We start from the raw sequence: 16,529 nt of genomic DNA on the forward strand, positions 1-16,529 counted from the left end.
TATAGCCAGCTATACTTTAGAAAACAGCATCTACTTCTTACCTCATACTACACTTAGGTTAGGTACAGTGGGGTAGAACAATTTAGAAGCATCAGATGAGTATTCACATTTTTAGCCTGGGTTATTTATGTATGTATTTTATAAATATATGTCATAGCTACAAACCATGCTATTGCAGTATTATTTTATCTTACTGCTAACTCTGTACATATTTTACTTCGCGCCTGTCTTACGATTGTAGCAGTTCATATCTCTTGCATGAGAAATTAGACTGTTCAATAAACCCTTTTTTATGGAAACGCCCGTCTCTCTATTTCTGTGCAACTCTGTAGAAATGAAGCATGCACTATTGACTGAGTGAAACTGTTATCTATTGTTTCCACGGTTCTGAGATTGTTCTTACTCTAAGGGAAACAAAGTTGTCATGTTTATGCGGTTGTCAGAAACTAATCCCTTCTTGTATATTCAAGAAGTTTCTAGTGACCTCTGAGTTAGCTGGCACACACAAGTAATGAAGTTTAATGTACTTGATAGAGACATACTGACCTTTATTCCAATGCGCAGAACCTATCAGGGATATAGGAACTACACTACAATGTCTCTTGAGACAGCCGTCTTGTGACGGCCAGACAGACATGCGCACTTTAAACCTCTCAACACAGCTGTCTTAAACTTCTCAACCCAGTTGTCTTGAACAGCTGGGTTGAGACAGAGCAAAGGCCTCCACTGCCCTTTGAAGTGCTGAGAGAGGCTGCTCCATCCAATCCAGGCGCTGCTCTCATGCTGATTAACAGCATGAGAGCTGCGGCAGGATTGGTTAGGGGAATTGGCTGGGCCTGAGGAGAGAAGAACTGAGGGATTGAGGGAGGGCGTGCATCAAGGTAAGTGAATTTTCTTTCATTTCTTAAAGATGTTTTTATGTGTATTTTGCCTTAAATCACTAACATGCAATACATTACTGTTTTAAAGTTAAACATTTTAACTTTAAAACGATAATGTAATGCATGTTGGCATGAATTTAGCTTATATCATTTTGCACCTATTTGCCTGCCCCTACCCCACATAGCTGTCAGATGTCACTGGACTATGCTCTCAGCTCTCAGAGAATAGAGAGCATGTGCCATCATGGTACAGGCTCTGAACCAGAATATTTTGTCAAACCATTCCCAGCCCACATTTGTGTGGGCTTAATGGAGGCTGAGGCCTGTCTGGTAGCGCCGTAGTGCACCTTGTTTGGGTCTGCAGAGACAAAAGAAAGAAGAGGCATTTAGCAGCTACCTTGTATCCCAAGAGGACAATATTCTCCAGACCTGTGCTATCAAGAAACATAGAACATTACATGCAGTTTTCTAAGCGTAATGTAGGCATGTCAGTCTCTGGGTTTGCAGGTCTGGCGTTAGCCACAACCTTTTGATTCTACTAAAATATTTATGATATACTTACATAAAGGGGCTTTCAGCCACCTCCCTTCATCTATTGGTCTTTTGTTGTGTATATTGCTTCTGACCAATACACTATATAGCAAAGGGCAACGGGTCAGCCACTGGTACACTTCACTGTGAGTGCCTGCATTTTTGTCCCTCTCAAGGTGCACATCCGCAAAGAAGCTAGTTCCCTTCACTTACAGTAGGTTTTTTCTACTTTATAATTACTTTAATGTTGCCTTTGTGTTCAGAACCTGATGTGATAGCAGGACGTACACAGAAAATGAGCACCAGCCATGTGGGGCTCAACATTGCACTAGTGTATTGTAATAGATATCATGAATACTCCTACGCTCTACTTTTCGTGGCCCCACTGCTTAGAATCCACAACTATTGACCAACCAACAAAGCAATTGAAAAGGAGTGTCAACTGTGTTACAAAGAATATTTGTTTACTCGATTTCCAGCAAAGATCCAATCAATAAAATGTCCAAAAACATATCAAATATGAATAGTTCTACGAGATTCTATTTTCAGGAGTCTTGCGCATGTGTTCGGAATCCAACTTTTATTTATTTATGTTTTTCAAAACAGAACTTTTTCCAATCAGCCCAGCCAATACGTTTCGTACTTTAGGACTTCATCAAGGCTGTAAATTTAAAAAAACATACATTACTCATGTGTAATGCATGTTTACATGATGTTGTTATTAATACAATATGTGCATAATTATTTACAAAATACACTAACAATGCCTCAGCACTCCAAGACTCCCTGCCTATATAGAGCAAACATCACCAAAATATATAGTGTATATTTCCACGTTTATCAAATTTAGTACATTATGTGCATGATTATTTACAGAATACATTAAACACTATCCCAATACAACACAACTCCCTGCCTATATACAACCTTTTAAAACATTATATGCATTAAAAATATATATATTCTATTCACATTCTTTGGTGCTAGAAAAGTGCATCTCAAATCCTATACTGTTGCTCTTAAACAATCTTATTGTGCTTTCATTCTAAACCCAAAATTTCCAGTTGAACTCCAAATTAATTCTTTCTAGATGTAGCTGTTAGAAAGATTCCATTCACTAGTGCGTTCCAAAACTGTTACATATTTAAATGACATAAAGTGTAGCTTCTCCTTTAATATCTTCATAGGGATTCAGTTTCACCCACTAATTCATCTATAATTCAAAAATAGCGATATTCAGCACAAGGGAACTCATCTTCCTGAAATGGTGTTATTCAATAACCCATATACAAGTACAAAGTCTGAATTCTAAAATGGCCCCCCTATCCAGACCTTACACGGTGCCCATCTGCACATAAGCTAGATCCCTTTACTTCCAGTGTATTTGTTTTCTACTTCATAATTACTTTAGTGTATCCTTTGTATTTAGAACCTGGTGTGATAGCAGGACACTTCTAATGCACATTCCATTTTTATCAGATCCCATCTCCTGACAATGTTGCTGTAAATTCCTTTTGGAGTGTTTTGCTTTTCTGGCTGCTGATATTTCACACCATACCAGATTGTGACCATTTGAAGCTGTTTTCTTTTAAAAATATGTTTATTGGCATTTATAATCATACATTCTTATAGTGACATCATTTAAATCAAGAGATAGTAGTTATCGGACACAAAGTTATTTTTCTGCTCGTCCGGGCAATGGGCATATAGACAGTAGCGGTTTAGTCGTACAATATACTTCAGGGGACATACACAGTTCCTTCCATTTCTACGCACTGTTAACAACAATGTCTAGTGTATCTTGTGTATGGACAAAGTTTCCTCCTGTATCCATCCCTTTCGTGTCTCATACCCTTAATTATCCACTCCTGGGCCCAATCATGAGATAAACTGTGATGCGCCACCTTTAATCACTGTCGCTCTTCGTCACATTATGCATCCTAGTACCTCATAAACAAGTAAACTTAAACAATTGAAACAGTGTCAGCCTGTGCATGTGGGTGTCTCTATCATTACCTCCATCATCAGTGGAAGATAACCTCTCATTAGGGTGGGCACGGGGGGGACCATCTAGAGATCAATGATGTTACATACATCTCAGAGTCTCGGCGGCCATTTATGAGGTTAAGAAGGCTAGGGGGCGGGGGAAATGTGTGCAAGGGGGACCTCCGGTAGAAGAGGCATCATGCACTCGAATTTGTCAGACGATGCAGCCCCACCCCCTCCTCACCGCTAGTGGGGCAACTCGGATGATTCCAAACCCCAAACCGTGGTCCCAGTACTGATTTCCATGTTATCACAATGCGCCTTCTGGCCAATGCCAAGGACAGATCAATAAAACGGTGTCCTACCTTGCGTTTGGGTGGTCTAGGGTATAGCCTGAGGAGACACACCCCAGCTGAATGTGCTAGAATACGTCCCGGTGTGTTATTAATTTTAGTCATTACTGCATCACAGAATCCCTGTACGGTCATACAGCTTCATGTCATGTGGAGGAAGTCTGCATCTAAATGTTTACATCCTGGGCACTCTCTGGGTTCCCCACCAAATGCAGCCTGTATGCGGTGTGGGGTCATATATGTCATATGGACATAGTTAAACTGCAAGTATTTCAGGCGGGTATTGCGAGATATCTTTTTAGGAGATTTTAGAACATGGCACCAGTCTGCATCAGTGAGTGTTTGGTTAAGAGCTCTCACCCATTTCCCCCGGAGGCAGAGCATCAGGGACAGGGATGTTTCTAAGAGGGAGGCATAAAACCATTTAATTTGATGGCCCGCTGTACCCAGCATTATCAAGGAGTGGAGGACCCCATGCGTAGTTGGTTCCTCCCATCCCACAACCGTTGAAACGTCCTCACCAGCATTTCATACATAAGGAACTGGCCAGTAGGGAGTCCATAACTCTCCACCAAGTCCGCAAAGGGGAGTAAGCAGTGTTCCTGAAAACAGTCCCCGGTCGTGTAAATCCCGCCCCAATTCAGACCAGCAGCTGTTCCGCTCCTAAGATTGCCTGGGGTTCTCCATAAGGTAGCCCTATCAGTGGCAACACCGTTGTGTGCCTTGGACCCACTGGCAGTCTAGCCATGCACCATCTACAGCACTGCAAAGCCAAAGTGTAGGGGACTTTTGTGGCCGGGTTCAGCAGATTAGCGTGCAGTAATCGTGGGTGTTGTCCAGGCTCCACCCGGTATGTTCCCTCTTGATTCACATTTGAAGCTGTTCTGTATTATGTTATCCTCTTTTTTCTATCTTCCCTAATTTTTTGCCTTCTTTCGCTTGCCTTCTTTCTTTGTTCTTTCGCGCTCTTTCCCTCTCTCTTTTGCCTTTCCTTCCTTATTTCTATCTTCCTATCTCTCTTTTTCCTTTCTTTATTTCTTTTTGTCTTCCCCTCCTTTTTTCTTTCAATTTCCTTCATCCTTTTGTTTTTTTCTTGCCTTTTTTCTTGATTTCTTTCATTCTAGTCTTTTTTCTTACCTACCGTCTTTCTGTCTTGCTTTTTTTCTTCCCTTCATTCTTTCTTGCCTTTTTCTTGTCTGTCTTCTTTCTTCCCTTCTTTCTCCCCTTCCATCTTTGTTTCTTTCTTTAACTCTTTTTTCTTTCTTTCTTTCTCAAAGGCAAGAGGCTGGCAGAATTTTGTAGGCCTGTGTTAGCCAAGACCTTTTGATTGTACTAAAATTTGTATATAACACATTTACTTTTGGGAGTTTCAGCCAGACTTCATCCATTATTCTGTGGTTGGTGTCATTCACAATTTTCTTCCACCCAATACAGCTTGATTTATTTTATCAGCCCACTACAGCCACTGGCTGCCCTTACTACAAGTTACGGTTCCTTTCACAAGGAACACATTCACACATAAAGTAGTTCCCTTCAGTGCTAGGGAGTACCATGGTAATGTGTGGCTTTTTAGACCCCAAAAACATTTTCCCGGTAGCAATAAGTAAAGTTTTGCAAAAACCATGAAAAAACAAAATAATAATTATCAGAATGCTGGCGCCCAACGCCAGACCTATTGGCTTTGCCAATGCTTTTTTTCTTATCAGCAGTTGCAGTGCTGTTGCTGGTATTCTGCTGGTTTTCCATACATTTTTCAATGCCATACCACTTCGGCTGCTCGTCCACATACATTGCATGCCTGCGCACTAACATGCCCGTTTTTCGGTCGCGCATATGCAGCACTTGTGCTGTCTCTTTGAGACATGTTGTTTTCAGAATAAGCTTTAAGCTCCGCCCAGTGTTTCCGATTGGTTGGTTGGCTTGTCTTTTGAAAATTCCGTTACTGTGGTTTGTCAATAGTGTCCATCTGTCCCGCCTTTGGATGTTTGGTTCTTTCCCTGGGGACATCACAGATTTTTTCTTTTGGTTGGTCATCTCTGGCATCTGTTGCCTCCTCGCTCGCAGACGCAGCTCCTCCCTCCCATTATTTCTGCCATCATTCCTGATTTTCTTTGCAGTGCTTGTTTACATTTGTAGCAATAGCGACAAAAATCAATAAATAAAAAAACAAAGTGGGCATACATCGCATTTATTTTACAATTATTTACTTTTATAGCAATCACGACATGCCGCGCTTTCCTTTTAAACATTTTAAGCTAAAGCGCAGCGTGCCGTGATTGCTACTAAAGTAAATAAACAGGAAAAAAAACAGAGGACGCACAACTTTTTAAAAATATTTATTGACTTCTGTATCTATGCTATTGAAAGGATATTTTTGGACAAATTCAAATTTAAAAAAAAACACTTTACCCATATATTACTACTTTGGTTAGAATAGTAAATTACCCTTGAATATTCTGATGTATTTCCCTGCCTCTCCTCCACTTTCAGTAGAAAGATGAAATGACTGTATAGTTACTTCTGGGAGACACAGAAATATGCTTGTATATATATTTGATATTTGTGTTGCACAAACCTAGCCAAAAAGCAGACGTGGTCAAAAGCAAAAGGGCAGCTTTAAGGATTATAAAACCGGCCGAGTTGGTGGTCCAGTGGCTGCCTCGGAATAATATATAGTTAGAATTCCAGCACTATGGCAGCTTATTTGAATCGCAGATTTGTAAAGTGCTGCAGGGCAGAAGATTGGATTTTATTTTTCAATATGCTGATTTTTAAATGATGCATGAAACAGGCCCTGCAGAATTCACTACATAGAAGCACTTCCCACCTAATCTCATTATCAACACCAGCACAGATCCAAGCACACACCCCACACGGTGTATAGTGCTATCTGTGTGGCGAAGCGCTGTAGCGCCTCGCATAGGGGTATTAAACACTATGCAAAGGGTGTAGTATAATAATACACTACGATTATACCCGATAATCACACGAGTTCCCCACTGCGGAGTTAAATGTAAATAATAATAGTGTTCATTTATTTTTTGAGTGCGCGGCCCCTTTAAGGTGGAGCCCGGATGGCTAGGTGTGGGGATGTGGGAGGGAGGCGGATACGGCATGCCAGAGGGGACAAGAGTTTACTTAACCAGCATAAGGTGAGGTGAGAAAAACTGTGATCTGTTCCGTGCCGGATCGTTGGTAGGCGGTGGTGAGGTTATCTAGCGATTCTAGGAAGGCTGAAAAACATACAGTATGACAGGAAATAGTCTTTGGCAAAACAGTGTCTGCTGGCGGGGCTGCAACCCTTCGGTGACTGGCTCGCGCGCTTGCAACAAAATAAGCAGCGAGTCTTTGAAGTTGAACAAAGGTGATGCTATGAAAGAGCTGGTCTCTGCCAGGCCTTTGCAGAAAAAAACGGCATTTCATTTATTAAAAAAATATCGCAAATACAGTATCCTGACGTGTAATACGTTTGCGCTGCAGAACCGAAACTCGCAATGAAAATACCAAATCCCATATTAAAGTGAGCACAATTTACTTATGCCCATTCAGACCTTTCCGAATGGAGAGGCTATGTCTCTTGGGCGTTACACTTGCCTGCTGTTTGTTTGTTAACGTTTAGGGCTTACAGCCAGGGCTTTAAGGGGGCTGGGTCCTGCCGCTACTCCGTTCTAAAAAGCAGGATCTGCGAAGGGTCCCTGTTGGGCTCCCCATTTTCGCCCTCACTCCGCGAAAAAAACAAAATCTTAACTCTGCAGCAGTGCCACTGTTTACTGCCTTTAATGTAAAGCAAAAGAGACTCGCTTTAGTTCTTTCACAGTCTCCTCATCCTGCCAGAACGGAAGCATTTTCAATGTTCTATACAACGAAGCAGTAGTTGGTGCTTACTTACAGGCGCGCAACACCCACTGGACTCAAAGGGCTTCAGACCCCCCCTCCCCCCCCCTCCCTCCGTCGTGTGTGGCAGCCCGGGATGAGACACCTTCCCGGGCAAAAAAGCAGCCGCACCCGAGCACTTCACAGGTCTTTAAAAGACCATTTGCATATTAATGAGGCCTCGCTGTTGTTTCACCCCTTCTAAGAGCCCCTGCAGCCCCCCCCCGAAATTTTTGCTCAGCCCCCCCCCCCCCGAAATTTGGCTCTAGTTGCGCCTCTGCTTACTTATCATATGGCAGTTACCAACCAGTGACAAAGCCAATAGTCCTGGCTATTTGCAGGTGTAATGTTACTTATGTAGCTGCAGTGACAAGAACAGCAAAATATCTGTCAGGCAGCACACTATGCTAAGCACAGATTATTAGCCCATGTGTTTTAAGCCACACCCTTAATTAAATTGGCCACGCCCCTTTGACAGACTCACCTCACCCACTTTTTTCATCCCAATTAAAGCCTTGTCTACAGCTCACCCGGACACTCGTGAATAATGAGGTCATTGTGCCTCCTTCCCGCGCCGCCGGTCCCGCATTGAACTCGCCATCGCGGTGCAGTATATGACCAATTCCCGATGGATCAGGTCTCAATCGATCCACAATTCAGGTCATCGGGCCTAACCCTACCGCCGCTGGTCTCACATTGGACAGGCGAACGCGGTCCACTTCATTTCTCTTACTACTACCACACGCGCACTCATCCATGTGATGCCTTGCTCGGTTCAGCCAATTGGCGAACTTGAGTTTTTCCAAGTCTCATTGCCCTTGCGTGCCATTAATGCCGCATCAGTACAAGACCGCTTGCCTTGTGCAATCTCGCACAGCAAATCGCTCTTGGGCATGTAACTTTACGTCCTGATGATGGTCCCAGTATTGGTTTTACGGTATCGAAACGTCGTCGACCTAATGTACACCGTAAACGGAATTCAAATGATTATTTATGTGTAACGGTGCTGTTACCAAGCTTCGCTTGTTTAACTTCTTGTATAACGTACAAGCTGTGTGTCCTGCCTGAGCTCTTTGTTATTTGTGTTGTGTGAAGGCGGGGGGCTTGGGGGGGGCAGGCGACCATAGGGAGTCCCCACCCCCGGGCAGTTTGGGAGGGGCGTGTGGGGGGGCGTGGCTGGCTCCGCGCGGCCAATTTTCGAATTTGGGCTCCTTTTTCATACCAAATGTAGCCCAATTATAAATACTTTGGGCGCCTGCTCCCGGCCACCCTTTTAGGTTTGGTGACCTGGTGGCTGGGAGCTAGGCTAGTGGTGTGTTTTTTGTTAGGAAGTTTAGTGTGGTGTTATTGCTTCGCGATGGCGTCCCAGGATTACCGGGTGCTGGAGGCTCTCCGGCTCTTGTCTGAGGCGGGCCGGATGGATTTGGTGGTGGGGGAGGTGGCGGGGCCGTCGCGCCCTACGCGGCAGGCCTCGGCTGGAGTGGCGGCTGTGGTGGCCGCTTGTACGTCGCCGAAGCGTCATAAACAAATGCCGGTGAGTGAACGGGGCCGCCCGCGTTTAAGAAAGGTGGCCCTCGCTCGGTATGGTCATGGTCAGCCGTGCCGGTCGGGTGCAGCGGAGGGGGCGGGTGTGGTGAATGCGGCGGAGCATGGGGCGGGCTTAGCTTTGGTGCCAGCGCGTTCCTTATCTTCCCCTGCGGTAGGCGTTAAGCGCGGAGGCGGGCGCGGCATTAAGAGACGCGCGTCGTCTGTGCCGGAGCATAATTTATTGAGCGCGAGGGAGGGGGGACGCGCGCTGAGTTCTGACGGGGCGGCGGACGTGGTACAAGTATCGGGTCTGGAGCGTGGGGAGTTTCCTTCTGTTAGGTCAGATGGGGTGAGGGGGGAGACGGTAATTGTCTCGTTAGGGGTGCTGGGGGTCATGGGGCGGGGTCCTCTAGGGTGCAGGTGTCAGGTGGTGTGGGTTCGGTGAGGTCATATGAGGCGTGCATGGTGGGTGACAGGCACCGGGTGCTTAGAGAGCCAGAGCCTAGTAGCCCCTTGTTGTTTTCTCCTGGTTCTTCTGTAGGGGGCGCGGTTTTCTCTGTAGGGGCGAGCTCTCTGGGGGAAGGGGAATGGGCGCAAGTGGATGGGTGGTGTCCGGCGCAGGATTTGAGGTTACAGGGGGAGCAGGGGGTTTCAGAGAAGTCATTGCCTTCGGGAGGGGTTGGTTGGCATTCTCTGAGCGAGGAGTTTTTGGGGAAGGCTGGGGAAGGGGGGGTCGGAGAAGAAGGTTGGTTGTTAGGAGAAGGGGATTCAGCTGGAGGGGGCCTTGAGGGAGAGGGCCTGGACATTTTTCCTTCCTGGGCAGAAGGTGTCCGGGGTCTTGGTGGGGAGGGTGCATCGGGGTGGTCAGGCGCTCGGGGGCAGGACAAGGTGGGGGGGCGACATGGCGAGGGTGGTTTATGGGGCGAGCGGTCGCGACAGTATGAGGTCGGGCAGGTCGCTGTCTCTGGGGGAAGGGTATGGCGAGGTTTCGGCGTCCGCTTTGGGGCACGCTATGTTGGAGTGGAGTGGGGACGAGGAAGAGATGGTGTCGTCGAATCTAGTGGGGGCGGGGCGAGCGGGTTTTTCTAGAGGTGGTCTGTCAGGCGAGGGTTTTTTGAGTGGTCTCGGGTCGCGAGTGACAGGTAGTTTTCAAGGTCCCAGCACACCAGTCCAAACTTTTTCTTTACAGGGTAGGACACGTAGCAGAGCAGAAGACTTGGTAGGGCGTGGTGCGGCCCATTATCGCCGAGGAGAAGGGAGGATGAGGCCTTGCGCGGCACATTCCGTACCGGCGGGGGATCCCGTCGCGGCCAGCTCACGAAGGTCCGGCGCGACCTCGCTGGCCCCAACGTCACGGAGGTCAAGGTGGACGGAGTTTTCAAATAAGATGAATTGTTATGTTAATAGACGTAGGGGGGAGGACTGGCGAGTACAGTCGGCTCCCCCGCAAGGTGGTTTTAAGGCCGTGGAGGCCGGTTGTGCTAATTCAGGGTCCGGTAAGGCCCGTGTTTTGGAATTTGCTGAGGAACATTTGCTGGTGGAAGAGCCAATCTTGCTCGATTATGAGGAAGACAGCCCCGAGGAAGGGGAACTACGGGGTTATGAGGAGGGGGGACACTCTCATGTTTCTCGTAGTCTTTTCCAGGTTTCGGGTGTGGCACCCATTGCACAGTCCGTGGTGGTGAAATCCAAAGGAGAGCACGGCCCGTCGGTGAGGGCGCATCCTCCAAGGGAGTCTTATGAGAGGTCGGCGAGGCGGTCGGAGTCGGTCCGCACACCCTCTTTAGAGCCAGGTGAGAGCGCTAAAACACAGGACAAACCTATTATGGTGTCTGTGGGGTCTGGGGAGGATGGGGGAGGGGGTGTGTCGGAGGGGAGATTATATAGAGGGAAGTATGTGAAAGATACAGGGGTTGGCACGGGGACGGAGGGAACGTTTCCGGGGGCCAAGGTGGAGTGTGGGTCAAATTCAGAGGCAGGTGATGGTAAGGACAAGCCACAGAGCAAAGAGTTAAAGATTAAGAAGCTCCCTTATATGGGGGTGACTAAGCCTTTAGGTGCCCATTTAATGTTAGCAACAAAGGAGCGTATTTGGAAGGGCGAATATGTGGAGATTTTGAAGCTCTTACACAGGGAGGTGAGGTCTAAGGAGGGCTCTAAGGAAGAGGAGTACGAATTGGCTAAGCGCCCTAAGGTGCTGCTGACGATTGAAAATTGGACGGCGGCATTTTTAATTTATGCCAGTGTATACTGTGAAAAGTTTCCTGAGCGCTGCGTGGCCATTTTCAAGTATATGGATGTAATACGGAAGGCCCAGATTACAGGTAATGGTTACGCTTGGGCCCAGTATGACGAAGAATGTAGGGCCAGTATGGCTTGGGATTCAGAGGCAAAATGGGGTGAGCTAGATAATGATTTGTGGCAACTTACCATGGGTGCCGCGCCAGGAGGTAAGACTATTTTTACGGCTAGCGGTCTGCTTTTAGTTTATCGGCCCTTTCAGGGAAAGCCCACCCGGGGTGGGGTGGGAGGCTCAGCCGCATCACAGACTGGGGTCGGGGCATGTTGGGATTTCAACAAAGGCCTATGTACTCGGGAGTATTGCAAATACCGTCACAAGTGTTCCAAGTGCGGCAAGCGCCACCCTCTCGTCAACTGCTGGGGCGTTAGGCCATCAGGCGGACAGCAAGGGCAGCAGGCAGGCGCAGGGATGTCTGGCAATGCGCAGCAGTCGCAGGGTGGACGGGGGGGTAGGGGCGCACAGGGTTCTGGGCCAAAGGGCTCCTACGCCAATTAAATTGGCTCAGCTCGAGGAAGCATTGAAGGGCTATGGGGACTTGGTGGCAAAACAGACACTTTTGGATGGTTTCAAGTGGGGTTTTCATTTGGGGTACCACGGGCCCCGGCAGAGAAGGTGGGCGGATAATTTGAAATCCGCATCAGAGCACAAACTGGTGGTGCGTGAGAAATTGTGTAAAGAAGTGCAGGAGGGGAGGATGGCAGGCCCGTTTGGAGAGTGGCCAGTTCATAATTTGATCATTTCCCCTATTGGTGTGGTGCCCAAGAAAGAGGAAGGGCAGTTTCGGCTGATTCAACATTTGTCATGGCCTGAAGGGTCGTCAGTCAATGATTTTATCGGTGAAGACGCTGCTTCGGTGTCATACTCCTCAGTTGACGTCGCCATGTCACTTGTCGTGACCGCGGGCGCAGCTGCAGGCATGGCAAAGTGTGATATCAAGTCGGCTTTTATGCTGCTCCCGGTTCATCCGGTCGATTGGCCTTTGTTGGGTATACAGTTCGAGGGTAAATGGTATGTAGACAAGGCGCTACCAATGGGCTGCTTGGTGTCATGTGCTCTTTTTGAACTGTTCAGCACTTTTTTGCAGTGGTTTTTCACGCATCGCACTGGTCACAGCTTGGTCACCCATTATTTGGATGATTTCTTCTTTGTGGGCTCCCCGGGCTCTTCGGAGTGCCGGCATGCTTTGGAATCTTTTCATGAGCTTATGGAGGATTTGGGGGTGCCGTTGGCTCCGGAGAAAACAATGGGACCTGATACGGTCATCTCCTTTTTGGGTATTGAGCTTGACTCGGTTGCAATTCAGGCTTGTTTGCCTGAGGATAAGAAATCCAAAATGTTGACTTTGCTAGACACGATGTTGGCCCGGCCGAAGGTGACAGTGAAGGGCATCCAGGTGTTGTTAGGCCATTTGAATTTTGCTTGCAGGGTGGTAAGGGCGGGTCGGACTTTCTGTAGGCGCCTGGGCCGGGCTTTGGCGGGTCAGCATTTACCTCACCATCACGTGCGTTTGTCGGCAGGCGTGAAGGAAGACCTGCGTATGTGGTCCTTTTTCTTGCACTCCTTTAACGGAGTACCACTGGCCAGGGACGAGGATGTGCAGTGGGATGTGCAAATGTTTTCGGATGCAGCGGGCAGTGATGGTTTTGGCATTTACTGGCAAGGGCGATGGTGTGCAGAGAAATGGCCACAGGAGTGGAGGAATGGTGGGCGGAGCATTGCCTTTTTGGAGCTTTTTCCACTTTTGGTTGCTTTGACCATTTGGGGCAAGGAGCTGGAACATAAGAGGGTCCTGTTCCGTGTGGACAACATGGCAGTGGTGCAAATAGTCAACAGGCAGTCAGCCAGGGATGAGCAGATTTTGAAATTGATGAGGGTGTTTGTGCTGGGCTGTTTGCGCTATGATATTTCATTCAGGGCTTTGCACGTGCCAGGTGTGGACAATGACATTGCGGATGCTTTGTCTCGTTCGCAGTGGGGGAGATTCCATGGGCTGGCCAAGGAGGCGGACAGGACACCGACCCCGATGCCGGAGCACCTCTGGTCTGTCGGCAACGTAGGGTATTTCAACTGGTGGTAGGTTCTTTGTCTGCTTCCACTCGTGCAGCGTATGCTTTGGCGTGGAAGGAATTTTTGTCCTCTGGAGCCTGTAGGAGGGAGGAGTCGTGGCGCAGTTCGGAAGATGTAGTTCAATTTATCCTTGACCTCATTGAGAAGGGTTTGTCTAGAGTCACTATTGCTGGGAAGCTAGCAGGGATTTCCTTTATGGGTAAGCTTTTTTGGGGTTATTCCCCGTCTGCTGGGGAAATAGGACGCAGGATACTTGAGGGTTGGGCTAGAGAGCGGGGTGGAACCGTGATGTCCCGTTTACCTATTTCCTGGCAGACGTTAGCACGTTTGTTGACCGTTTTGCCTGTAGTTCGCAGGGATGATTTTGAGGCTTCGTTGTTTGCTACCCTTATGGTGTTCATGTTTTTTGGGGCTTTTCGGGTTTCTGAGCTCCTCGGGAACAAGGTAAAGCGGGGCATTCGTTGGCAGGACGTGTTCTTTACGGACACAGGGGTGAACATTTGGTTGTCCAGTTCAAAAACAGATCATTGGGGGATTGGTAAGGGGGTGTGGTTAGAGGCAGGAGCCCCCAGTTGTACATGTCCGCTGCGTTTGGCGAGGCAATGGAAGATAATATCAGGGGGTGATGGGGGCGACTTGGTTTTCCGGCATATGAATGGGTCGCGTGTCACTGACTATCAGCTGCGTATGGTCCTGCGCAAGGGGTTACAGCGTATCTGTTTGGACGGGGCCCAGTTTGGGACGCACTCTTTTAGGATTGGGGCGGCAACTGAAGCGCATAACCGGGGTTGGTCTCAGGGTGACATAATGCGCTTAGGGCGTTGGTCATCAGACTGTTTTAACAAATATGTACGAGAAAATGCAGCAGAGGCGCCTGCGTCCACCTCTTTGGTTTGAGTCTCATTCTTGTTTTTCTTTTCAGGTTCGGTGGCTGGGCCACACGCAAAGGAATTGACGGTGTGGATTGTGGGGCATTCCTTCGTCAAGTGGGCACATGTACAAGCGTGCAAAAGTTATTTTGGGGGAAGTTTGGGTTTTAATGACAGCCTTTTTCGGATGATCTGGAAAGGGAAGGGGGGTATGCTTTGGAGGGAGCTTATTCCATGTTTGAATAAAGCCATGGTGAGGGGACAATGCCCGGATATTCTTTTAATACATTTGGGGGAGAACGATCTTTGCAGTGTGAAAGGGGTGGTTTTACTGCGTGCCAAGGAAAGGGATTTGGCGTTGTTGAAGGAGCGATGGTCGGGTTGTCATGTTCTCTGGACGGAATTGGTCCCGCGGAGGGTGTGGAGAGGGGCTTTGAATCCCAGAGCTATCGACAGGTCTCGGAAGAAGGTGAATATGGAGATCTCCAGGTTTTGTCGAGATTTGGGTTTTGGGAGAGTGACACACACAGATATTCGTTTTGAGGCGGTTGAATTTTTTCGTGGAGATGGGGTACACTTGTCAAGGTTGGGCATGGACCTTTATCTGTTGGAACTTAGGGAGGTCTTGTCTCGGTGTTTGAACGTGCAGAATCAGGCTCGTGGTGTTTAAGGCTCCTTGTTGTTGGGGGGGCAGAAAGAGGGGTGGGGTGGTGGTTTCACCGCCCCCCCTCTTTCTGGGTGGCGGGGGTTTTGGTGAATTTTGGACAGTTTTACCGGAGGTTGGTGGAGTTATGTTGTTGAGTTGGGTTATCGACAGGGAAAGGTTAGGTTGGTAATTTTAGTTCGGTTACACAGTTTGGGGGCCGATAGCTGTAAAGGGGCAGGCAGGGGAGTTTGGTTAACGGAAGGTTTGTATTTAGAAATTGTTGGGGGGGGGTTATACAGGAATGTAATGTTTGATATTGTTGTAATGTACGGGCGGGGTCGGGCTCGAAGGAATTTAGGGGAGGGGGCGGGGTGCGGGGTTAGGTTTGTTATATTTAGTGAGGTTTAGTTTTGGAAGGCGTTTCAGCCAAGGTTGTAAAAATTGTTATGTGCACCTGTTTCCAATAAAGCGGCCTTTTACACACAATTCTTGGTCTGCGGCCTGCTTTCCCCCCCACCCCTCCCTCCCCAGGGGGGCTTGGGGGGGGGGGGGCAGGCGACCGTAGGGAGTCCCCACCCCCGGGCAGTTTGGGAGGGGGCGTGTGGGGGGGGGGCGTGGCTGGCTCCGCGCGGCCAATTTTCGAATTTGGGCTCCTTTTTCATACCAAATGTAGCCCAATTATAAATACTTTGGGCGCCTGCTCCCGGCCACCATTTTAGGTTTGGTGACCTGGTGGCTGGGAGCTAGGCTAGTGGTGTGTTTTTTGTTCCCACCCTTTCCCACCCACAAAAAACACTTTTTGGTTTTTGGCCCGTTTTTTTCTTTTTTAAATTTTTTGTAGTTTTTGCTTTCCTTTTTCTCCTGTGGTATTTTCGGGCCGTTTTTCCTGGGGACAGGTGTACAGGGGGTTTTATACGTTTGTATTTTGTCGCTTGGAGCAGGTGCTGTGCGGGGGTTATGGTGAATTTTGGACAGTTTTACCGGAGGTTGGTGGAGTTATGTTGTTGAGTTGGGTTATCGACAGGGAAAGGTTAGGTTGGTAATTTTAGTTCGGTTACACAGTTTGGGGGCCGATAGCTGTAAAGGGGCAGGCAGGGGAGTTTGGTTAATGGAAGGTTTGTATTTAGAAATTGTTGGGGGGGTCATACAGGAATGTAATGTTTGATATTGTTGTAATGTTGTAATGTACGGGCGGGGGCGGGCTCGAAGGAATTTAGGGGAGGGGGCGGGGTGCGGGGTTAGGTTTGTTATATTTAGTGAGGTTTAGTTTTGGAAGGCGTTTCGGCCAAGGTTGTAAAAATTGTAATGTGCACCTGTTTCCAATAAAGCGGCCTTTTACACACAATTCTTGGTCTGCGGCCTGCTTCCCCCCCACCCCTCCCTCCCAATGCAGGATTGGGTACCACTTTATCCTCTTTTTGTGATCTGAACCATTATTAAAATCACTCTGTCTGGCTGGACAGCCTTAATATAGTTTTTTCTGTGTATTTTTCC

The 16,529-nt window shown here is 47.8% G+C and overlaps 1 protein-coding gene across 1 annotated transcript; it reads left to right on the forward strand.

Moving 5' to 3' along the window:
- The first annotated feature begins 10,077 nt into the window (after window positions 1-10,077).
- Window positions 10,078-15,190, forward strand: LOC146860030 (uncharacterized). The gene is made up of 2 exons (XM_085646313.1): window positions 10,078-10,944; window positions 14,443-15,190. Exons 1-2 carry the CDS (start codon window positions 10,092-10,094, stop codon window positions 15,057-15,059), a joined length of 1,470 nt encoding a protein of 489 aa, XP_085502439.1. The 5' UTR covers window positions 10,078-10,091; the 3' UTR covers window positions 15,060-15,190.
- The last annotated feature ends 1,339 nt before the right edge of the window (window positions 15,191-16,529 follow it).

This window comes from Triturus cristatus, chromosome 3_1, assembly GCF_964204655.1.
Source record: "Triturus cristatus chromosome 3_1, aTriCri1.1, whole genome shotgun sequence".
Taxonomy (NCBI): domain Eukaryota; kingdom Metazoa; phylum Chordata; class Amphibia; order Caudata; family Salamandridae; genus Triturus; species Triturus cristatus.

Coding starts and splice junctions, on each gene's coding strand:
- LOC146860030 (XM_085646313.1), top strand. CDS start 10,092: ATGAGGTCGGGCAGGTCGCTGTCTCTGGGGGAAGGGTATGGCGAGGTT. Junction 10,945..14,442: donor CACACCCTCTTTAGAGCCAG/GTGAGAGCGCTA, acceptor TTTTCTTTTCAG/GTTCGGTGGCTGGGCCACAC.